Source organism: Tachysurus fulvidraco, chromosome 6 (genome assembly GCF_022655615.1).
Source record: "Tachysurus fulvidraco isolate hzauxx_2018 chromosome 6, HZAU_PFXX_2.0, whole genome shotgun sequence".
Taxonomy (NCBI): domain Eukaryota; kingdom Metazoa; phylum Chordata; class Actinopteri; order Siluriformes; family Bagridae; genus Tachysurus; species Tachysurus fulvidraco.
Genome location: NC_062523.1, coordinates 27,505,102 through 27,525,921, shown reverse-complemented (window position 1 = coordinate 27,525,921; position 20,820 = coordinate 27,505,102). Strand labels below are relative to the sequence as shown.

Below are 20,820 nucleotides of genomic sequence, written 5' to 3'. Positions count from 1 at the left end.
GAGCCTTCTTGCCAGCATGTTCATGTTAATTTTTTCATTTTTTTTAATACTGAAGTGATGATTGTTGGTACAGTATATTTGGAATAAACTCTGGGTTTTTGGTACAGTTTCTTGAGAGTGTATACTGTATTTCCAATGGAAAAGGGATTTTGGTACAGTAAAATGTGCTGTATTTTTAGTTTTGGTAGTAGAGATTTATGTAATGTTTTAATTTAGTTGCAAATAATGCTAAATTAGCACTGGGTTCAAGAACAGAAGATTTGCTTTGAGCATAATAAAGTAGTAGGAAATACATGGCTAAAGGGATCACAGGGTGGTGTAAACAGTATATCCGGTCTTTATGCTGCAGAAATTCTAGAAAACCTGGAATCAAAACTGAATCTTTATCAAAAAATATTTCATATTAAATATAATTAGAATAAATATTATAATTAATATTTATAATTATATTAGTATTATATATGATATACCTTCCCTAGCTGTAAATCTGTGTACGGATGTATTGATTATCATGTTTTTCATTCTTGCAAACACAGAATGTCTTAAAGCATTGTAATTTACCTTTAAAAAAATGAAATTATGAAATAACCAAAAGTTACAAAAATGGGAAAATTAGAAATGAAAAATGAGTGAATTTGCTGTACGTCACATGTATATTGTGTGTTGGCATGTGTGCGTGTGTGTCCTTGCATGTGTGTGTATCATTGTGTGTATGAGGTTTTTGTGATCTCTGTGCACAGGGAGGGACTTGTGAGGAAATGGAAACTTAAGTTTTCTGCAGCACCAATACAAAACCCATCCGCAGATGTTGAACACACACTGCCTTAAAGTCTTCACTCACACCTATGGTTAAATTCTCACACACACATCACTAACACACCTACACTGCGGTCAGCCGGGATGCATTGCTCACGACAGCTATGGATACTGGGAGTGTGGACCATTTTTTTCTTATTAATACACAAAGGTATGGGAAAGTTTTGTGTTTATCTCCGACAGATGTTTTCATTTCCTCTAGGTGTACGTTTTTTTTTAATAAGCACTGAAGATCTTTATTAAGTACAGAATATTTATCATGTAAATATATTTAGCATATTTAGAAGATAAGATTTACTGTTTGTCTTCTTTATTATAGTCTTCTCCCATTACAATTATATATTGTGGCACAACATCCAGATTTCTGCATTCACAATAAAGTGAAGTTTAGTATATTTGAGTATCAGAACATTTGAGTATTTGCTGAAAATATGACTCTTAAGACTTAAAAAAAATCATGTAGATCACTTCTTTACATGATTTATGGTTTTACTAAAACCTGAATGCATGCTATGTTAGATTTACCTCATCAGCTGCTGAATATACTGTATATTCATGTGAACACACACACACGATAGTGCATTTAAAGCCACTAGCACTTTAATTTCAAGTGTGTGGTATGAATAATCAGTGAAATAGCTTATTCAAGGCAGTAAAAAAAAAAAATTTTTATGATACCTCATTAACAAAAAGACATTGTGCAGATTTTGCATGGCATGTGTAAATTTCTAACCTCAACTGTAGCTGTAACTAAGTGTCTCAGATCCACTCTTTTCTGGCTGATGACTGACAACTGTTCCTCCTCATCTACGTAAACATCTTGTATGTGATGTAAGCGCTGTTATGTAGGAACTACAGTGTGACGCTCCCAACACAAGTCATGTTCTGTGACGTGGTGTTGGGTTTTGTACAGATTTTTAGTGAACGATGCTCATTAAGAAGCAAAGATAGTGACGAAAAATAAGCTGATCCAGAAGAGCATCATATTTCAATGAAATCAAATAAAATAATCTTTAGTTCTGTTTTGTTTAATTGCCAGCTAATATACTCAGAGATCTGCTAGATATCAGATAAAGTTTATTAAATCTTGCTCTAACATTGTGAGGTTTTTAACACATAAATGTTGTCAGACAGTGTTTTAAAAGTATATTAAAACTGTCAAATGTTAATTATACAATAATACTCCTTTGATACTGTTATTTGCACTACCATGCACTCTCACACTTTATGTACATTACTGATTTGTCATATACTCTGTGTTCCTATTTAATACTCGTACTGTCTATATTGTCTCTTGTTGTATTGTCTCGTATAGACTTTGTCTTGTCTGTTTTGTCTTGTATAGTCCAAGCTAAATGTATAGTGTTATTTATGTCTGTACTTTTGAGAGTCACCAACAACTGGAAGTGTTGTGACTCTCTGTCCACCATCACCTCAAATGAGCCGTGCCGGGAATAAGCTCTGTACTCATTTCCGTTTGGTTTTTGATTGGTTGGTTTATGGATAAAGTGATGCTCAATGTTATTTATTTCCCTCAGTAGTAAATGGAGCATAGGGTGTGTGGCAGCCTAGTGGTTAAGGTTTTGGGCTACCAATCGGATGGTTGCGAGTTCAATCCCAGGTCCACCAAGCTGCCACTGATGGGCCCCTTAGCAAGGCTCTTAACCCTCAATTGCTCAGTTGTCTCCCAAATGCTGGAACTGTAAGCATAGATTGCATAATCCTTATACTCCATTTTGCTTAGTTTATCTAATTTTTTCTATATTTCCCTCAGTGTACTGTTCACTCCCATCTCCTCAAAATGTAACCATCACCTCATTTAATCTGGAGCACAAGCTCACGTGGACACCAGGTCCCGGCACTGCGGCCTTCACACACTTCAGAGTGCAGAGCTATAATCAGAAGTAAGTTGGAGCTCCTGTTACACTAGATCATCTATATAGATTTTATAGAAAAAAAGTTAGAACATTGATTTTGGAGCATTGAACGTTAACTGAAGTATATGCCACTTCCTGTTTTCTGTCATGCATAAATGTATTACTTTTGAAGTAAAAATAACAATCTGAGCAAAACAAAATACAGTTTTTATAATTTAATTTATTGAATGAAAAAAGTTATACACCGCCAGCTTCCCTTTGTAAAGAAGTAACTGGCCACATATTTACTTTGACCATTTACCAAGTATAACTGATAACTGCGTATAGTTAGACAAGACACATGCATTCTTGATTGCGACCGAGTCCATTGCATTTAAACCTAACTTAATTAGAATGTTTCCAGCAAGGAGATTAAGACTAAAAGTAAACACACAATCAGACAAATATTCTGAAGAATAAGAAAAGTATTGGAATATATCATAGCATAGCATCACAGCTTGCTGTGTAAGTCTTTAGAGTTTACATAGAAAGGCGCAAAAAAAACCAATCATTATATTATACTTACAGTACAAGCATATAATGATAAAAGAATACAATAATAATCATTAACCAATAGCATGGCTCTGAATGCTCTACATTTAATGCAATTTTGTAAACACACTCTGAATGCTATTCTATATGTCCCCTCAAGGAGGAAGCAGTGGAGTTTATTAAAGAGTTGTTCTGACTTACAAATTGGTGAGTCGTGTGATTTGACAGAATCTTTCAAGGAAGCTTTTGGTCTTTATCAAGCCCGGGTTCAAGCATTCGATCAGGACAAAGAATCCAACTGGACCACATCGAAAATCTTTACTCCGCTGTTGGACAGTAAGAAATTACACACACACACACACACACACACACACACACACACACACACACACACACACACACACAGACTTACGATTATCCCCAAATTCACACTGGTCTATATCTTCTGCCTCGCTATTGTTTCTCCCACCAACATACTGTAAGCAGCAGACATTCCCACAGTGGTGATTACTGAGTGTAGAAGTTGAGTAGTCTGGACATGACACGTGCCTGTTGCCTGTGCCTTGTCCATTCTGTCTACACTTTTCACATTTCACACACTTTTCCAAGAAATTTAAGGCCCGAATGTACATCTTTATGAATGATTTTCTGGATTTTGGGGACAGTCGGAAGTGAGTAAACAGCAAAACAATAAATTTTTTTTCTGTTCATAAGTGTTAAGATTTCTCTATCAATCTAAAATGTACAGTACGTAGATTATGATGTTAAATAAAGGAACGGTGTGATTGTGGGATTGGAGTGAATTCAGATGGAGTTTTTACTTCTCACATGTACATATGTGAGTGAAAGGCTCTAAACACTGCGTGGATTCGTTCACTTTGTAAAAATAGAACTGCACAGTCTACAATCTGCATCACAGTCTGATAAACATTATAAAATGGAGAGTGTTGATAGGTGTTGCTTCTCTGTACATGTCTGATTTACTCCGGTAAGATGGGTAACCTCCACATACCACTCCAGCAAGCTTTATAGAGTTTCCATTCATTCTTTTCCTTACTTCAAGTGATTTCTGATGTTTGACCTTCACAGCGACTCTGGGACCTCCACTTGTGTCACTAACCGGCTGTGGGAACTGCCTCATCTTGAAACTCAGTCCACCAGCCATTTTGGACTTTTATCAAGATTACACCATCAATGTATCCAGGACTAGAGACAAGGCAGAGGTAAGCCTGGCATGCTGTCCAAAATCTCCCTGATCTTTAATTCATAAAACTAAAAACGAAGACACTATGTTACTTTCAGGTACGTGGTGAAGCCAGTTGCATCACTTCCTGTTGGCTGTTTCTAAAACTTTTCCTGTACAACACCTTTTGTACACAACTGATGACAGGTTTAGTCTTCTTCTAACAAGACAAAAACAAAAAAACAAATAAAATAAGTCAGAAAAACTTAAAATTAAATAAAAGACCTGCCTCGTCTGTCTTTTCAGTGGTTGAATTGGTCACAACCACGTCTTTCCCTAAACTGCTGTCCGTCAGAAGGACAGAGAAAGAGGTGGAGAATTGGAAACGTACCTGTAATGAAACCATTAACAATACTGAATTATCCTAAATAGTATAAAGGGTAAATATCTTGATGAGAGAGGACAGAAATTCCCAAGTAAATGATCATGTAACGATCAGAAAAATATCTTATTTGACACCTTGAGGTGGATGAGCTACAAATGTGATGTAGATAACCACATCAGCTAGAAACAGGATGCATGGGCATAAACTCACCCAAAGTGGATGGCTGGAGGCTTTCCAAATGTTCCTGTAGCCTCAGATTTATTGAGCAGATCCGGTAATTCCTCATGAGCACTGGGTTGCTTAATACGACTCATCTACAAACTGTTGTAGAATGAACAATATTGACATTTACATTATTTCAGTGTCACCCAAATGAGGATGAGGTCTGGTTCCTCTAAAGGTTTCTTCCTCATATCCTCTTAGGGTGTTTTTCATCACCACCATCACCTCTGGCTTGCTCATTTGGGATAGATGTTAGATACAAATACTATCTTAATTTTAAACTTTAAATTGAAATTTTTTATTCTGTTTCTATACCTTGTAAACCTGCTTTGAGACAATGTGAAGGTGGCCAGTGTTTGTAGTTTAGATATCATTCACAGAACAATGAGCATATTGTGGAACTGGGTAAAGCGTCCCATCAGTTAGTTCGTAATTTTTAAATAAGTTAGTACAGATCTCAACTGAGCTACTTTTCATGTCAGCAACAATACAAGACAAGTATTCTGAAGAATAAGAAAAGTATTGGAATATATCATAATCAGAGTATCACAGCTTGCTGTGTAAGTCTTTGGAGTTTACATGGAAAGGAGCAAAAAAATAACAATCATCATATTATACTTGCAGTACAAGCATATAATGATAAAAGAATACAATAATAATCATTAACCAATAGTATGGCTCTGAATGCTCTACATTTAATGCAATATTTTAAACACACTCTGAATGCTATTCTATATGTCTCCTCAAGGAGGAAGCAATGGAGTTTATTAAAGAATTGTTCTGACTTACAAATTGGTGAGTCGTGTGATTTAACAGAATCTTTCAAGGAAGCTCTTGGTCTTTATCAAGCCCGGGTTCAAGCATTCGATCAGGACCAAGAATCCAACTGAACCACATTGATTTGGGATAGATGTTAGATATAAATACTAACTTAATTTTAAACTTTCAATTTTAATTTTTTATTTTGTTTCTATACCTTGTAAACCTGCTTTGAGACAATGTGGATGTGGCCAGTGTTTGTAGTTTAGATATCATTCACAGAACAATGAGCATATTGTGGAACTGGGTAAAGCGTCCCATCAGTTAGTTCGTAATTTTTACATAAGTTAGTACAGATCTGAGCTGAGCTACTTTTCATGTCTGCAACAATACAAGACATGTGAAGTGTCTTATCATATAATCTCAGGGCAACAGCTTTTAGGGCAATTAATCCACTTTTATGTTTATTTTTTATGTATATACTATTTAAAGCTTTTTAGATTAAAGATTCTTTCAGAATGGTCATGAGCTTGAGATGACCACCGGTTCACTCTTTCTTTCTTTTTTTTATGTAACTGAGCTATAGTTTAAAAAAAACTAAGCTTTTGTTTGTAAGATAATGAGGCATCTTTTCCGCTCTATTGCGATCTTTTCAGCAGAATGTAAAGAATAACTTCCTTTGATTGTAAACAGCCTCTTCTATCTCCTAAACCACAACATGGGGATTTCTACATAGTCACATCACATACTGGTTTGTGGTTGCTATACAGACATGCACAGGGCTCTAAAAAGGTCTTCATGGAAAATGTACTTAGTTCAATGCAAAGTGAGTGTGGTTTAGTTCTAATTTTGGTTTCTGAGTATTGCAAATCAGAAGACATAGAAAGAAACCTTACATATGAACAGCAGTATAGTGAAATTTTGTTCAGTGTGTTCAAAACAAGAATTTCTTCCTACAATATACACCTAGACGTGACATGATACAGACTCTCATGTTGGATGCAAGTTTATGAGATACATGTTTAACAGATAAAACCGAAGTAGAGACGGTCACAAAAAACATTAAAAAAAACCTTTTAGGTCAAAAGTAATGGAAAGAAGGAGAAATTAAGGGCAATCAATAAAAGATAATAAAAAAAACACAGAAAACCAAAGCTATATAAATGGCTCAGAACCTATAACTGGTAAAAAAAAAAAGAACAACTGTGCACAATTAGGAACAGGTGAATGTAATCAAAAGTCCAATGACTGAGCATGTTGGTGGTTGCTGGGAATTGGCGGCCATAGAGGCCATGTTTCATGGTCCCTAAGCAACTGTTTAGAAAAGTATACACTTTACATATTCAATATTTTTAATATGAATATTCTTAATGTTTCTTATATTTTATTCAAGGGTTATTTTAAGGTCTTTTTTTTTTCAGATTATATTGTATGTTGGTGTGTATGTTATCTATTAAAAGCTATTATAAAATTTGACTATGAAAAGAGACACCAAGAATTTTTGTTTTTTGTTCGAGTTTCTCAGTTTGTTATGAAAGCCTCCAGTGGAGAGACTCTGATCAACTACCTAGAACCGGGAGTGGAGTACTGCATCACAGCTACTGCAGTAAAAAGATTTAAAAACCCTGCCATTTCTTCTGAACCTCAGTGTGCCTACACCAGTTCACAGCCTCTCAACACAGGTACAGCCTCTCAACACAGGTTTTCAAATTTAAAGAAACAGTAGACATCACATTTTCACCTTGTCGGTTTTTCCATGAAAAGTAATGTCATTAGTAACATGCTAACCGTTGACATTTTATTCATTTTATTCCTTATGTCCACCAGTGGGCATCTTTTTGAGTGTTCTGTGTGCAGTCTTCCTCTTGGTGTTGCTTCTCTGTACATGTCTGATCTACTCCGGGAAGCTGAGTAACCTCCACACACCACCTCAGCAAGCTTTAATGAGTTTCTTACTTTTGCTGGACCGAAGGTGAGAAACTTAAGAAGAATCTTCACGTTCTTCTGCTCAACACCAGAACAAAGCAGGATCAGTGAAGAGTGCATGCATCTTTATACATCTTATCAATGCATTATTAATATTACTTACTTGTTTATAAAGGAATAATCATACAATTATTTTTGGTTTGTTTTAATGTTAATAATGTTTCAGAGCAGTTTCAGAGTCTTGGTGGCTTTAGCAGTGACTTTTCATAAGTAATCGCTCTCAGACAGAGGACAGTATGACAATGACAATGATGCATACTGGAATTGCTCTCAGATTGACAGTGTCACAGGGTCTTCAGTGATTTTTAAAATTTCTACAATGACCACAGATGGATAAATGTGTCTGTGGGAAAGTCATTTTTCTGATTAAGGAACAAACCTGTTAAATTAGAACAAAATGGTTGTTATGTTGGTCAGGGTAAGACAGCTTTTAACTAGTAGCCTAAAATCCCAAAATGGCAAATCATGACTAAATCTCTTATATTTAATGTTAATATTTTTTAAAGACAGGATGTAAGAGCACATCCTCTTAGGCCCAAACTACAATTTGGCACACATTATTAATTATTATACCAGCAATTATTATAATACTAGTTATATATCGACTGCATTAACTTATTTAAGTGTTTCCAGAGTTTTTTATTTTTACAAACTGCTTGTTGTTTTAGATTATTTTTGAGCAGAAGTGAAGTATGTTATGGATATAACTGGTATGGCCTCTGTATCCCTTCTCTTTTATTATTCTCTTGTGTTATTTTGATGTATTATGTATGTTTTAATGTGTGAAATTGTTCTTTTCTGTGCTGCTGTCTTGACTGGGACTCCCTGTAAGAAGACTCCCTGTCACTCAGAAAAAATAAATTTTCAACTCAGGTTGAACTCAGGTCAGGAGGTACTTTTTTCATTGAACGCCAATGGCACCTTGAGAATTGACTTTTCTGTGGTTATTCTGAGAGATTTGCATCATCAGTGGGAAGCAGTATGTTAATAGCAGTATTGCAATAGTCATGAAGGTACATTCATTATCAGCACTATTCATTAGTTCTGTGTGATATGGTCTGGCCAGGAGCAGCATTATTATGTGTTTACAAATCCTCCTAATAAATCAAAAATACAGCCTGCAATATATCTGTGGGAATTGACCCAGGATAGAGTGAATCCAACTGCAACTAATACTACTACTAAGAGTAATAATAATATTAATCAGAAGAAGAAAAAAACAACATTTAACACAGATTATTTTGAGTAATTTTGGACTAATATGTCAGAGACAGTACTATCCTTATACAACAGCGATTTGTCAAGAATTACAACTGTACATTTTTACATCACATGGTGCTTATAAAAGAACATTCACATACTGGTGTCTTTAGTACAAAGGTATTTATGCTTTGTGCGTTTTCTATAAAATTATTATCTTTTAGTGGAATACAAAATAAATATTTACGCCCATTTTTTTTAAGTTTCGGGGGTAAACAGAACAGAATGTTGTAATCTGACAATTTTGAATTGAAGAAGAAGAAGAAGTATTATTATTATTAGAATTATTATCTCCCGTGGGCCCACCACCTGCAGGAGGAACCGTAAGGGGCCGGTGCATTGTGGATTGGGTGGCAGTCGAAGGCAGGGCCTCGGCAACCCAATCCCCGGACACGTAATCTGGCTCTGGGACATGGGGCATCTGTTTCGGATGCCTCCTGGACGCCTCCCCGGGGAGGTGTTCTGGACATGTCCAAACAGGAGGAGGCCCCGGGGAAGACCTAGGACACGCTGGAGTGACTGTGTCTCTCGGCTGGCCTAGGAACTCCTCGGTATTCCCCCGGAAGAGCCGGAGGAAGTGTCTGGGGAGAGGAAAGTCTGGGCATCCCTGCTTGGTCTGCTGCCCCCGCGACCAGGCCCCAGATAAGCGGTAGAAGATGGATGGATGGATGGAAGGAATTGTTATTATTATTATTATTATTATTATTTTTCAGTTGAGGAAAACCTGCAGTCTGCAGAACTGTACAGATGGGATGTAAAAGTCTACACCCCCCTGTAAGATTGCATGGTTTTGTCATGTTAAAAATGAAAAGATAAATGATTTCAGATCATTTTCAACTTGAACATGATATAGCATCCAATAGAATCTCTCATCTCATCTCATTTTCTACCGCTTATCCGAACTACCACGGGTCACGGGGAGCCTGTGCCTCAGGCGTCATCGGGCATCAAGGCAGGATACACCCTGGACGGAATGCCAACCCATCGCAGGGCACACACACACTCTCATTCACTCATGCAATCACACACTACGGACAATTTTCCAGAGATGCCAATCAACCTACCATGCATGTCTTTGGACCAGGGGAGGAAACCGGAGTACCCGGAGGAAACCCCCGAGGCACGGGGAGAACATGCAAACTCCGCACACACAAGGCGGAGGCGGGAATCGAACCCCGACCCTGGAGGTGTGAGGCGAATGTGCTACCCACTAAGCCACCGTGCCCCGAGTATCCAATAGAGTAATAAAAAAACTAATCTGAAAATCTTTTCACACTTTTAATAACATGACTATCCTGAATAGTCATGTACTCATGCAGGTCTTCACTGATCACTGATTAACAAGTGGAGAAAGTGGAGCACCAAAGTGACGTCACCAAGAACAAGATGCTTCTCTAAAATTGGGGCAAGACAGAATTTTGTTTGATGCAAAAAAAATCTTTTTCTCTTCGGATCATTTAAATTATTTTCTAATTGTAGGATTAGAAAAAGTCAAACAGAAATTCCAAATATAATAAACTTATTTGTTCTCTTGTAATCTTCTTATAAAAAAAAAAACTCAAGTTATATTTTTAATATATTCAAGATATGTTCACTTGCTAAAACTAACAACTTAAAAGCATACAGTTTTAACAGGGTTGTGGAGAACATCTTTTTTTATCCACTGTTTCCATGTAATTCAATTCACATTTACTTTGCTTTCAGAAGTGAAGTGCAGAAGTGAAGTGCATAACAGAATGTAATTTAGCTACAGTAGCTACAAGTGCAAATGTATAAAATGTTAGCCTAAAATAACCTATGACGACAGCAGTGAGCAGGGGTGTCTTGGGTGGGCAGCCTACAGCCAATGGACAATGATCTTTCTGATCTGTCTGCAGCAGCCACACACAAAAAAAAAAGCAGCACCCCTGCAGCATAGAATCGTTTTTCACCACTTGCCTCATTCTACTGTGAGAACGACACGCTTTTTTTTATTGGAAGTTTTATTGAAAGTTGGATTGAAAATCTATCCAGTTTATCCTCCACAAGCATTCTCCTTCCCAGCCTTCAACAAGTGCCCTAAAGCAGACCCATCTCTCGGCTATTTCTGCCCCAGTTCAGGTGCTTAGCGATTAGGTGTTGGAGCCACTGCCACTAATTGCCCAGCTATTATTTGTACCAGCCCACCATAATATACTGTAATTGAATGAAACTGGCCCTAATATGGCATAAGACCTTAAGTAAGCAGCATACACACTGTAACAAAGTCACACATTAACAGAAACCCAGGTCAAGTCCTGGGTTACTGGAATCTGGTTGTGTTTGGGTACAGAAGAGATGCACTATAAGGTAATGTGGCCACGACAACGTACTGGTGACTTTTCCCCGACTCAGAGCATAGAGGTGCTGGTGGGCTTTTCTTATAAAATGTGAGGTCTTCTTCTGTAATGTGTATTCCTAGTAACTTGAGACTGCTCTCTTTTCCACTGTGGTGCTCAGTACACACAGGGCTGCATGCTCCTGCTTTCTGAAACCAACAATGACTCTTTGCAGACATTAAGGGGGAAGTTATTGTGATTATAGCTACTTCCTCCCAGTAGGCAGTTTGATATACAGCATATGAATGTGGTGTCATTAAAAACTTAATGATGGTGATCAGTACACAGTCATGTGTAAAGAGGAGGAGATGGAGGAGATGGAGGAGATGGAGAGGACAAAAGAATGGGTTTCTGCATGTCACAGTGTTTAGAAGTTTGAATCATTGTCCAGTATTATTAGCATTTACATTGTCCCATCGTCGCCTTTTCTTTGTAGGTTTTTGTTGTGTATCCTCAAGGGAAAACCCCACAACCGGTGTCTTGGTTTCGTTTTGATTTTCCCTTCAGTCTCCGCCCCAAACTGCTGAACTTAACTGGAACAAAACAAACACGGAAGAAGAAGAAGAGTTCTGTTTTCCGACCTAGGAGTGATCTACTTCTGATCACCTTATTACTTCAGGAATCATGATTTCAACACTAATTATCACTATATCGATCTGTTTCATGTCTGTTCTTACAGGTGAGTTTTACGCATTTTTTTATTCTGTTGTATGAAACTTTGTCTCGTTGTTCGCTGTAGTTTGAAACCTGTTTTCTTTGTCTCTTCTTTTTTCGTAATGATTTGGAATGTAATTTATCTCTCTCTCTCTATCTCGCTCTCTGTCTCTCTGTCTCTCTCTCTCTTTCTCTCAAAATTAAATATTAAAAGAAGAAAACCTTAAGTTACTCTAAAGTTATATTGTTAAATATCTATTTCTCTGTTACCTAAGAAAACATCTTCACTTTAAGCTAAATCTGGAATTGAACTACATTTGTTGCTCTGACAAATGTTGTCTCCTCTCTTCTGGGAAAGTTTTCTACAAAATTACCCAGCAAAGACCCATGCACAGCCATCATGGGCAGCCCAACGTGGGCCAGTGATGTGAGTCCAATGTTTTAACACAGTGTAAATCCCCAGTGGCAGACGTCAGCTTACTGTAGGCTGCCTTTATCGAGCCTTCAGGGTCGCCCACAGTTGACGATTAGGGATTTTCTCATTGGTGTGACATTGTGCCATACCTCTGTCCTGATGTGAGCTTCACTGTTTTTACTGTGGGAATGATTGAGTTTGGACTGTAAGAATAATTGGATTGATGATTGACTGGTATTTAGGAGTCTGTTAGATTCGAACCATGAATGATAATGTGAGTTTGTTTGGAGCGCCTTTAGGCTTAATTGGTGCACTGCATACTATTTAAGCCCATGCCAGGCTTTTCATATATTTCACAGTATTTTTGATAGAGAATACAGATATAAAAAAAAAAACAGATTTTGCATATAAACTCTGTTAACAGCTGATTGTCTTTAAGCAGTATTTTATGTGGAAGCAGACTGGACTAATTAATAATTAATTAATTCATTCATTCATTCATTCATTTTCTACCCTTATCCGAGTTACCTCGGGTCACGGGGAGCCTGTGCCTATTTCAGGCATCATCGGGCATCAAGGCAGGATACACCCTGGACGGAGTGCCAACCCATTGCAGGGCACACACACTCTCTCATTCACTCATGCAATCACACACTACGGCCAATTTTTCCAGAGATGCCAATCAACATACCATGCATGTGTTTGGACCGGGGGAGGAAACCGGAGTACCCGGAGGAAACCCCCGAGGCACGGGGAGAATATGCAAACTCCACACACACAAGGCGGAGGCAGGAATCAAACCCCCAACCCTGGAGGTGTGAGGCAAACGTGCTATTAACCACTAAGCCACCGTGCCCCCCCTGGTCTAATAATATACAACATTATTATAATGAATTTTCGGTATGGCATATTTAAAAAAAGATCAGTAAATAGGCCTACAAATTGGCATAATGATGTAGCACAATGCTAACTGTCCCTCTTCTTCCAGGCAGCTATAAGTGTGAGAGTAAAAATCCCTAGTCCAACCAATCAATCATATGGATTTTCCTCAATAATGTTGGGAGGCTCTATATTCTTCTTATTCAAGTGAATTCTATGCGTAGAAAGAGCAGGCTGTCTGAAGAAAACCTGCATTTGGGCTAATGTGGGTAAACGTTCTAGTTCAATGGTTTTAGTTCAATGTACTCTAAACCACAGTGGCCCCGAATATGACTTGTACAGGCATGCCAAAGTATGGACTGCCTATATACAACTTCGGCTATTGTGAAATTTGCATGGGCTATCCATTACCCAGACTACCCAGAATCCAAACATGTAAAGGCTTAGTGTTGGCATTTTTTGCTGTATGCCTTGGGTTGAGGTCTGATGTTCAGAAAATGTTTCCAGAGTCTACTGCTCCAGAGTCCAGTGCAGTGTCATTTACACCATTTTGCACAAAGTGATTGTGCAACTGCTTGGCCATTAAAACCCATTTCCAGCTCCTGATGCACAGGGCCTGTGCAGATGTTGCTTGCCGATGCATCTCTGTAGTAAGTGATTCTGGTTGAGCTGTTGTTGCTACTAGATGCTTCCATGTCCTAATAGCAATTACCTATGCCATGTTTAAAATCACTGAGCACCTCAATACGAGAGTTGTGAGTGTGAGTGTGTGTGTTGCATACAATGGGGTTAATTTTATTCACCTGTTACATGAACATGTATATACTTCTGGATCTAAAACTACAAAGTTAGTTCCACTTATTACGTACTTTACAGCAGATATTAATAGTCATTGCCAAACCAGCTCATGACCTGAATCATTCTGAGACAACAATATTAGACAGCATTTCATCTTGAAATTAATAAGAATAAGAAACCACAAATCGAAGACCTTACCTTACTTTTACCATAAATGTTAAACAGATGAGCCTTTACATAAAACTTCATCTTATAAGCGATTATCTTTTTCTTTCTTAAATAAAAACAGGTTATTAGTTTGTTGGTTAATTCTTATATTGTCCCTGGTGATCCAATGGGATCATTGGTTAAAATGTGAGGGTTGCCATCAGGAAGGGTATCCAGAATAAACCCTGTGTCAAATAAAATGTGTTGATTGGATAATCTGGTGTGTCATCACTGAATAGGGAACAGCTGAAAAACAAAGATATGCAATGATATACAAGTCTCAGTGAATTATAGAACTTTAGAAATTATTATATGTGCATTAGAGGAAAAAACACATTGTGACCAACTCGAATCGAGCACTGCAATTTCTGGTATACTTTACAATATTGTGTGTGTGTGTGTGTCTGTGTGTTTTTTCTCACCTTCAGCTGAAGTCCCTATGCCTCAGAATCTAAGAGTTAAATCTGAAAACCTTGGTTTTATTCTGGAATGGGATCCACCGCAGACATCCCCTGGGAAAGACTTCAGATATACAGCTGAGTACAAGTAAGCTCAGAATTCTTCTACAAGATTTTTGTCATGTGGGGAAAAAAGGAATTTTCTACATTGTACATTGTAGAGATTAAAAAATATCAAGTTTCTCTGCTGCACTGTAGCTTTATTAATTATTTAAAGGTTTGATGGATACCTGCACTGGCCTAGTTGAAAGTTGATCCATTTACAGGAACAGACACTTCCTGGATGATTATTAATTGTTTTTTTGCACCATCCTGTGTGATGACATCACTGAGATAATGAGTTTTCCCTGTTCTGATGTTTGATGTGAACCAGGCTTGGGCAGTAGGGTGATGATTGACAGAGGATGGTTGGATGCAGCAGTATTATTGATTACAATATTTCATTATTAAAAATATTATTATAATGATCATTTTTAGATATTGCCGATCCCTGATGTTAAGCTCTTGACCTGTACCTGCATGACTGCAGGAATGAGCAGGTGTATAAGTGTTTCTATTAAAGTGGCCAGTGATTGTGTATTATTTAATTACATGGTAAATGTACATTTAAATTTCAGTTAAACATTAAATGTTGATAATTGCTGCTTTGAGCTGTGAGAGATGTGTTGCTGCTGATTATTAACGAAGTGCCATCTCTTCTGTTCTCAGATCGTGGAATGCGTTCAATGCCGTTTGTGTGAATGTTTCGTCATTGAGCTGCGATTTCACCAGCGAAGTCACCCTTTATGGCAATTACACACTTCGAGTACACACAGAGCTGAACGGAAAAAGCTCTGCTTGGATGGAAATTAAGTGTGAACCTTTGGAAAAAATCAGTGAGTGGAGAAACTCAATTTTCTTAAGTCTAATTTAATTCTAGGATCAAATATATCCATTATCAGAGAAATGAAAGACTGTCTTTTTCTGCAGCTGTTATTGGTGCTCCAGATGTGAAGCTGCAGAGCAGAAAAGGGAAAATGGAGGTTGACATCACAGAACCTGTGCTAAGGAAAAGCAGCCTTAAGGATGCTTATCCAACCATGAAATATCAAATTCGTTACTGGACTGAAGAAAATAGGAAAGAGGTAACAATTTAAATTGCACTTTTTTCCCCCGTCTTCTTGATAACAATGATCTCTTGCTCTTGCTCTTTCCAAAGAAAAGCATAATTTACATCCTGCATTGTTTTCAAAAAGAAAATGTTTTTATTTACCTACAAGTTGGTGAAGTTGGTGGACCAGAGGAGAGTGATGCTCTTGGAACTTTTACCAAACACACGTTACTGTATGGAAGTCAAGATCATTATGGATTCTAAAATAAAAAACAGCCTCCCGAGTAACATAACCTGTGAAATGAACACTGCCAGTGGTGAGTGTCCTGTTTATAAAGTTCCTCTAATATTCTTTAATGTTGTATATACACGTATCCACTCTATGCACTCGTATAGAGTTATATTCAAAAGAAAGCTACATAAATATCGCACTAGTTGTCCGAATCAGATCACAGCTGGCGTTTTCTTAACTACCTTAATAAAATTCTCAGTAATGTAAATGTCATGTTTGGTGCAGTCTAAAAACCCACAGCTGCACAGTGGTAACCAGCAAAGGGTGGAATTACTCATTCTCAAAAGCACCACGGTGTAACAGATAATGATGTTGCCCTTGTTCCTTTTACAAAGACTCACAAACTCACACTAAGGACTTTTACCCTTTGTAGAAGCCAACATTCTGATTTCCGTTATAAGCTTATTATTATTATTATTATTATTATTATTATTATTATTATTATTATTATTATTATTCTTAGACAAAAATTTATTTAAAAAAATGCGGCCTAGGGCGTTCGAGACACATGCACCAAATTTGGATATGTCGTAGACCCTGGTCTGAAGTTTGTTGCTTCTATTTTTCTAAGAGATCAGAATTCCGGCATTCCCGGTACGGAAGCTCAAAGTGGCCTTTTTTCCCATAGACTTCCATTATAAACTTTTGAGGTTTATAACTCGGCAAGTTTTCGAGCGATTTACACGGAACTTGGGCAGGTTCTTTAGGACCTTACTCCGGACAAAGTTTTTATTTCGGACTTCCGACGGAATTTTCAGTTTTCCCGTAGCCGATGATCGAACATCCCATAGACTTGAATGGGGAATTCCGAAAATTCCTCTAAGCTCTCACACACACAGCGTGTGCAGAGCTCAGACACGGCTTCTCTCTCTGTGATCCACGCAGTATAATAATAAGTAGAATCCCATAATGACTGCAGTATTGACATGAAATGTCCAAACCCTCAGTAGCCACTTTTTGCCAAAAGTATTGGCACCCCATCGGATGTCCCCATCGTGGTGACGTCACTCGACACCACGTGACGTCACGTGTAGCCCCGCCCCCAAAACAAGCGAAATCAAAAATTTGCACAACATGGACATGTGACATATCAAAACACTCAGCACAATGAGGGTAACTACCCCACGGGAATTCTGGTCATGTGACGTCACGTGACGTCACATGTACCCCGCCCCAAAAACAAGCAAAATTAAAAATTTGCACAACATGGACATGTGACATATCAAAACACTCAGCACAATGAGGGGAACTGCCCCACGGGTATTATGGTCACGTCACATGCTCATGTCCGCTCACCTCCAAAAGTATTGGCAACCTAGCGGTCCAGTAGCTTTCACAATCTTTCTGTCCACTCGCCTCCAAAATGCACCCGGCCTTTGCGAATACTTGCACCGTCGAAGCCAACATCAAAGTTTGTCGCGACGAACTTTACAAATCTAGTTGTTGTTTGAGGTTTCACACGGCTCAGACTTCACCCAAGGTTAGCATTTAATCCTGGCTCTTAATCATCTGTCGTTCTAACTGTACATTCCTAAACCCTGAATTAACCCTGGATTGTGACCCCTTTAAATAATGTCTCCACATTAAACCTTTTTGGCCATTTTAACTGTCATGTAATTGACCGGGTGTTTACTGAGACACTGTGTTTACTGTGTCTACCAATTTTTCAGTCAGTTCCTTAAATACTCAGTCATATCTGACTGTCATCCAGTTTGTCCTGAACAGACTTCCAGTCTTTTCTTCAGTCTAGTGGGATTTGAGAATGACGATAACAGAGAATTAAACTCAGTGTGAAAAGCCCAACTGTCCTTATAGCTACGATGGTTTGGTAAAATGGTTGTTTTACTGTTTTCCATTAAGAGTTGAATGAGGTCTAGGGTTGGGGTTAGGGTTAGGGCTAAGGTTAGCAAAAAACGGTCACAAAAGCTCCATGTACAGAATTGTATTCCTAATGTTGCTCTCAGTGACCAGATCAATTAATGAGAAAGAGCTTCACATTATCGCTGTATATTTTATCTATATAGAAACATACCATTGATTATACTTAATTGTTTATGCTTTTTTTTGCTCTCTGTTCTTAACAAACTCATTCAGTCTATTGTGTGTGTGTGTGTGTGTGTGTGTGTGTGTGTGTGTGTGTGTGTGTGTGTGTGTGTGTGTGTGTGTGTGTGTGTGTGAGTGCGTATGTATGGGTGCATTTAGTTCAGCAGGTGTGGATTTGCATTTGGAGTCTGTTGTAATTTGATATATCCAGGAAGTCGTAAAAACCAGTAAAACAGCCATCATGAGAATTCATAAAACATGTCATTTCTACCCGGCAAGCTAATTTATAGGGGTTTAGCTTTAGATTGTTAGCCTCTCAAACATGACAAGCTTTGAAGAAAATGTTTCTTTACTAATATGTCATTGTGATCTCACTTCTTTCGTAGATGAGGTGGCTTCATGGCTCATAGCTGTGGTGCTGTTTGTCAGTTTTCTGGTCACTCTGATTTCTGTACTCCTGATTTCCATGACTGTGTGGTTTGGCTACAGAGGAATCCGGTTTCTACACCCGCGGGCCAAAATACCCGAGCACTTTAAACAGGTGAATGTGTGTGAAGAAAGAGAAGTATCATGAGAGGGAGAGAGAGACACACAATCTGCTAAGCAGTTCTGACATATGCTAGTCAAATTGCACATGCTAATTTACCTCAGATAGGCAAGAAAAGCATAGTGGCTTGAGCTGCAACTGTACAGCTAAAGAAAACACCCTCAGCTTCACACCCTCACTTTATTGTCTTTTCTTACACAACGATAAAGGCAAGATAAACCAGTGTAAAAAATCTTTCCAAGACAAATCAGAAAACATTTGAACATCACTGCAGAAAAAGTGTCTGACATTCATTAAGATTTCTGTACAGTTCAAAGAATTGTCTTTTGCCAGGGGCTTGTGGTGGTCCAGGACTTTATTGTTACACATTGAGTATTTTTTCCTACTTGCACCTAATCACCTGTCAGTACTGTTTCTAATCAAAACGTCTTGTTTCTCATGTTCAGTACCTGACAGAGCGTCCCAGTTCAGCCATGCTTCTAGCCATGCAGAACAGCACTCAGCCCAAGGAGCCTTACCATGAGATCAGCATCATCACTGCAGAAGAAGTTCCTTCTGAATCCACACAGAAAGAACACTCACAACTGACGTAATGCAGACATGAAGGACATTTTCTCCGAACAGGAGATCCAGCATAGAGATCCGGCATAGAGTGGACTTCAGGACATGATTAATTCAGCAGCTGTGATGAAGGAGCTTCAACTGCAATAACTTATCTTCACTTTTATATTAAGAAGAACATTTTCATATTCATGTACATTGTTAGCATACAGACGAGTGAAAAAGTGGTTTAAAAAGCTTTTTTTATCCCATTCTCTAAAGGGACACTAGGAAAGATTTACAGAATTGCATTTTTCTGCATTGTTCGATATTTTTTTAAAGCGAGCAAAATATTTAGTGGAGTTTGATTTTCATATTGCACTTTATAAGATATTTTTATTTTATTATACATTTCCAGTAAACCTACCTACAGTATTGCTGATATGTTTTGGGGTCAATCCAAAGCTAATCAGCACATAACTTGTAATAAGATTATACAGATCAGCTTTTATAATATCATTTGAGTGTGTGTGTGTGTGTGTGTATTAATTGTTCCTCTGTTGTGATTTTTATCTAGTATATGAATGAACAGAGATTTTGGGATATTGATTTGAAGGCTTGACGCTCAAATCCCAGCACTACCAATGTGGAGCCTTTTGGATCATCAACTGCTATATTGTTCAGATTGTTTGCCCAAATACATTTATCTGATGAAACTCTTGTACTGTGTTAATGTTGTGTTGATTAGAATTGAGCAAGGTTTTCTACTTTATTGTGATTACAGGTCTACATGTAAACAGCAACACTTTGTTTTGTCATGAAGTTCTTTGTATGTGAATAAATATGAGAGCCTGTGTGATGAAGAAAGCTTTGTGCCAAACAGGTCCTCTATATTACAAATGGTTTTCCAGAGGAAGTTTCTTTTAAAAAACAGCTCTCTGAGTCTCAGGGTTTTGATGCCAAAAGTAGACCAATTCGGTCCATGAAGCATCTGTTGAACTCTTTTATACAGTTTCAAACTGATTAACTCCATTCATGGAAGCAAAATCAAAAAGTGAAGCTGCTGTAAAGACTGTAAAGCTTTATTGTGGCAGCAGAGATTGCAAAATCTGCCCGGCCCTTTAATGAGGGAGAGTTTGTCAAAAAGTGTATTCAGAGTTTGCGACATCGTGTGCCCAGATAAAAGGAAAGAATCAATGTGATCAATATGCAAAGTAAATCAGAGTGTAGCAAACTGAGTTTGAATATATGCTTCCTTTATGCACCTTTTCTACTCCAAGGCATGAACTGTTAATAGTCGAAAAGTTGGATTTTCATTGAATGAAATTATTATTTTTGGTTGTTTTGTTGTTGGTTTTGAAAAAGATCCACTTCAAAAAGGAACTTAAAATGATACAAAGAGAGACATAATTTATTTTATTTATTTAAATAAGAAATGAACAAGGGGGCATGGTGGCTTAGTGGTTAGCACGTTCGCCTCACACCTCCAGGGTTGGGGGTTTGATTCCCACCTCCGCCTTG

The 20,820-nt window shown here is 37.9% G+C and overlaps 2 protein-coding genes across 2 annotated transcripts; both read left to right on the top strand.

The window, feature by feature from the left end:
* Nucleotides 1-759: 759 nt before the first annotated feature.
* On the top strand, nucleotides 760-8,647 carry LOC125141382 (interferon alpha/beta receptor 2-like). Its single transcript, XM_047814559.1, has 6 exons — nucleotides 760-967; nucleotides 2,591-2,720; nucleotides 3,385-3,560; nucleotides 4,314-4,447; nucleotides 7,299-7,455; nucleotides 7,601-8,647. The coding sequence occupies exons 1-6, from the start codon at nucleotides 901-903 to the stop codon at nucleotides 7,747-7,749; spliced, it is 813 nt and encodes a 270-aa protein (XP_047670515.1). The 5' UTR covers nucleotides 760-900; the 3' UTR covers nucleotides 7,750-8,647.
* Nucleotides 8,648-11,901: 3,254 nt separating this feature from the next.
* crfb4 (cytokine receptor family member b4) lies at nucleotides 11,902-20,199 on the top strand. Its single transcript, XM_047815395.1, has 7 exons — nucleotides 11,902-12,055; nucleotides 14,758-14,875; nucleotides 15,496-15,662; nucleotides 15,757-15,911; nucleotides 16,047-16,194; nucleotides 18,599-18,753; nucleotides 19,206-20,199. The coding sequence occupies exons 1-7, from the start codon at nucleotides 12,001-12,003 to the stop codon at nucleotides 19,350-19,352; spliced, it is 945 nt and encodes a 314-aa protein (XP_047671351.1). The 5' UTR covers nucleotides 11,902-12,000; the 3' UTR covers nucleotides 19,353-20,199.
* The last annotated feature ends 621 nt before the right edge of the window (nucleotides 20,200-20,820 follow it).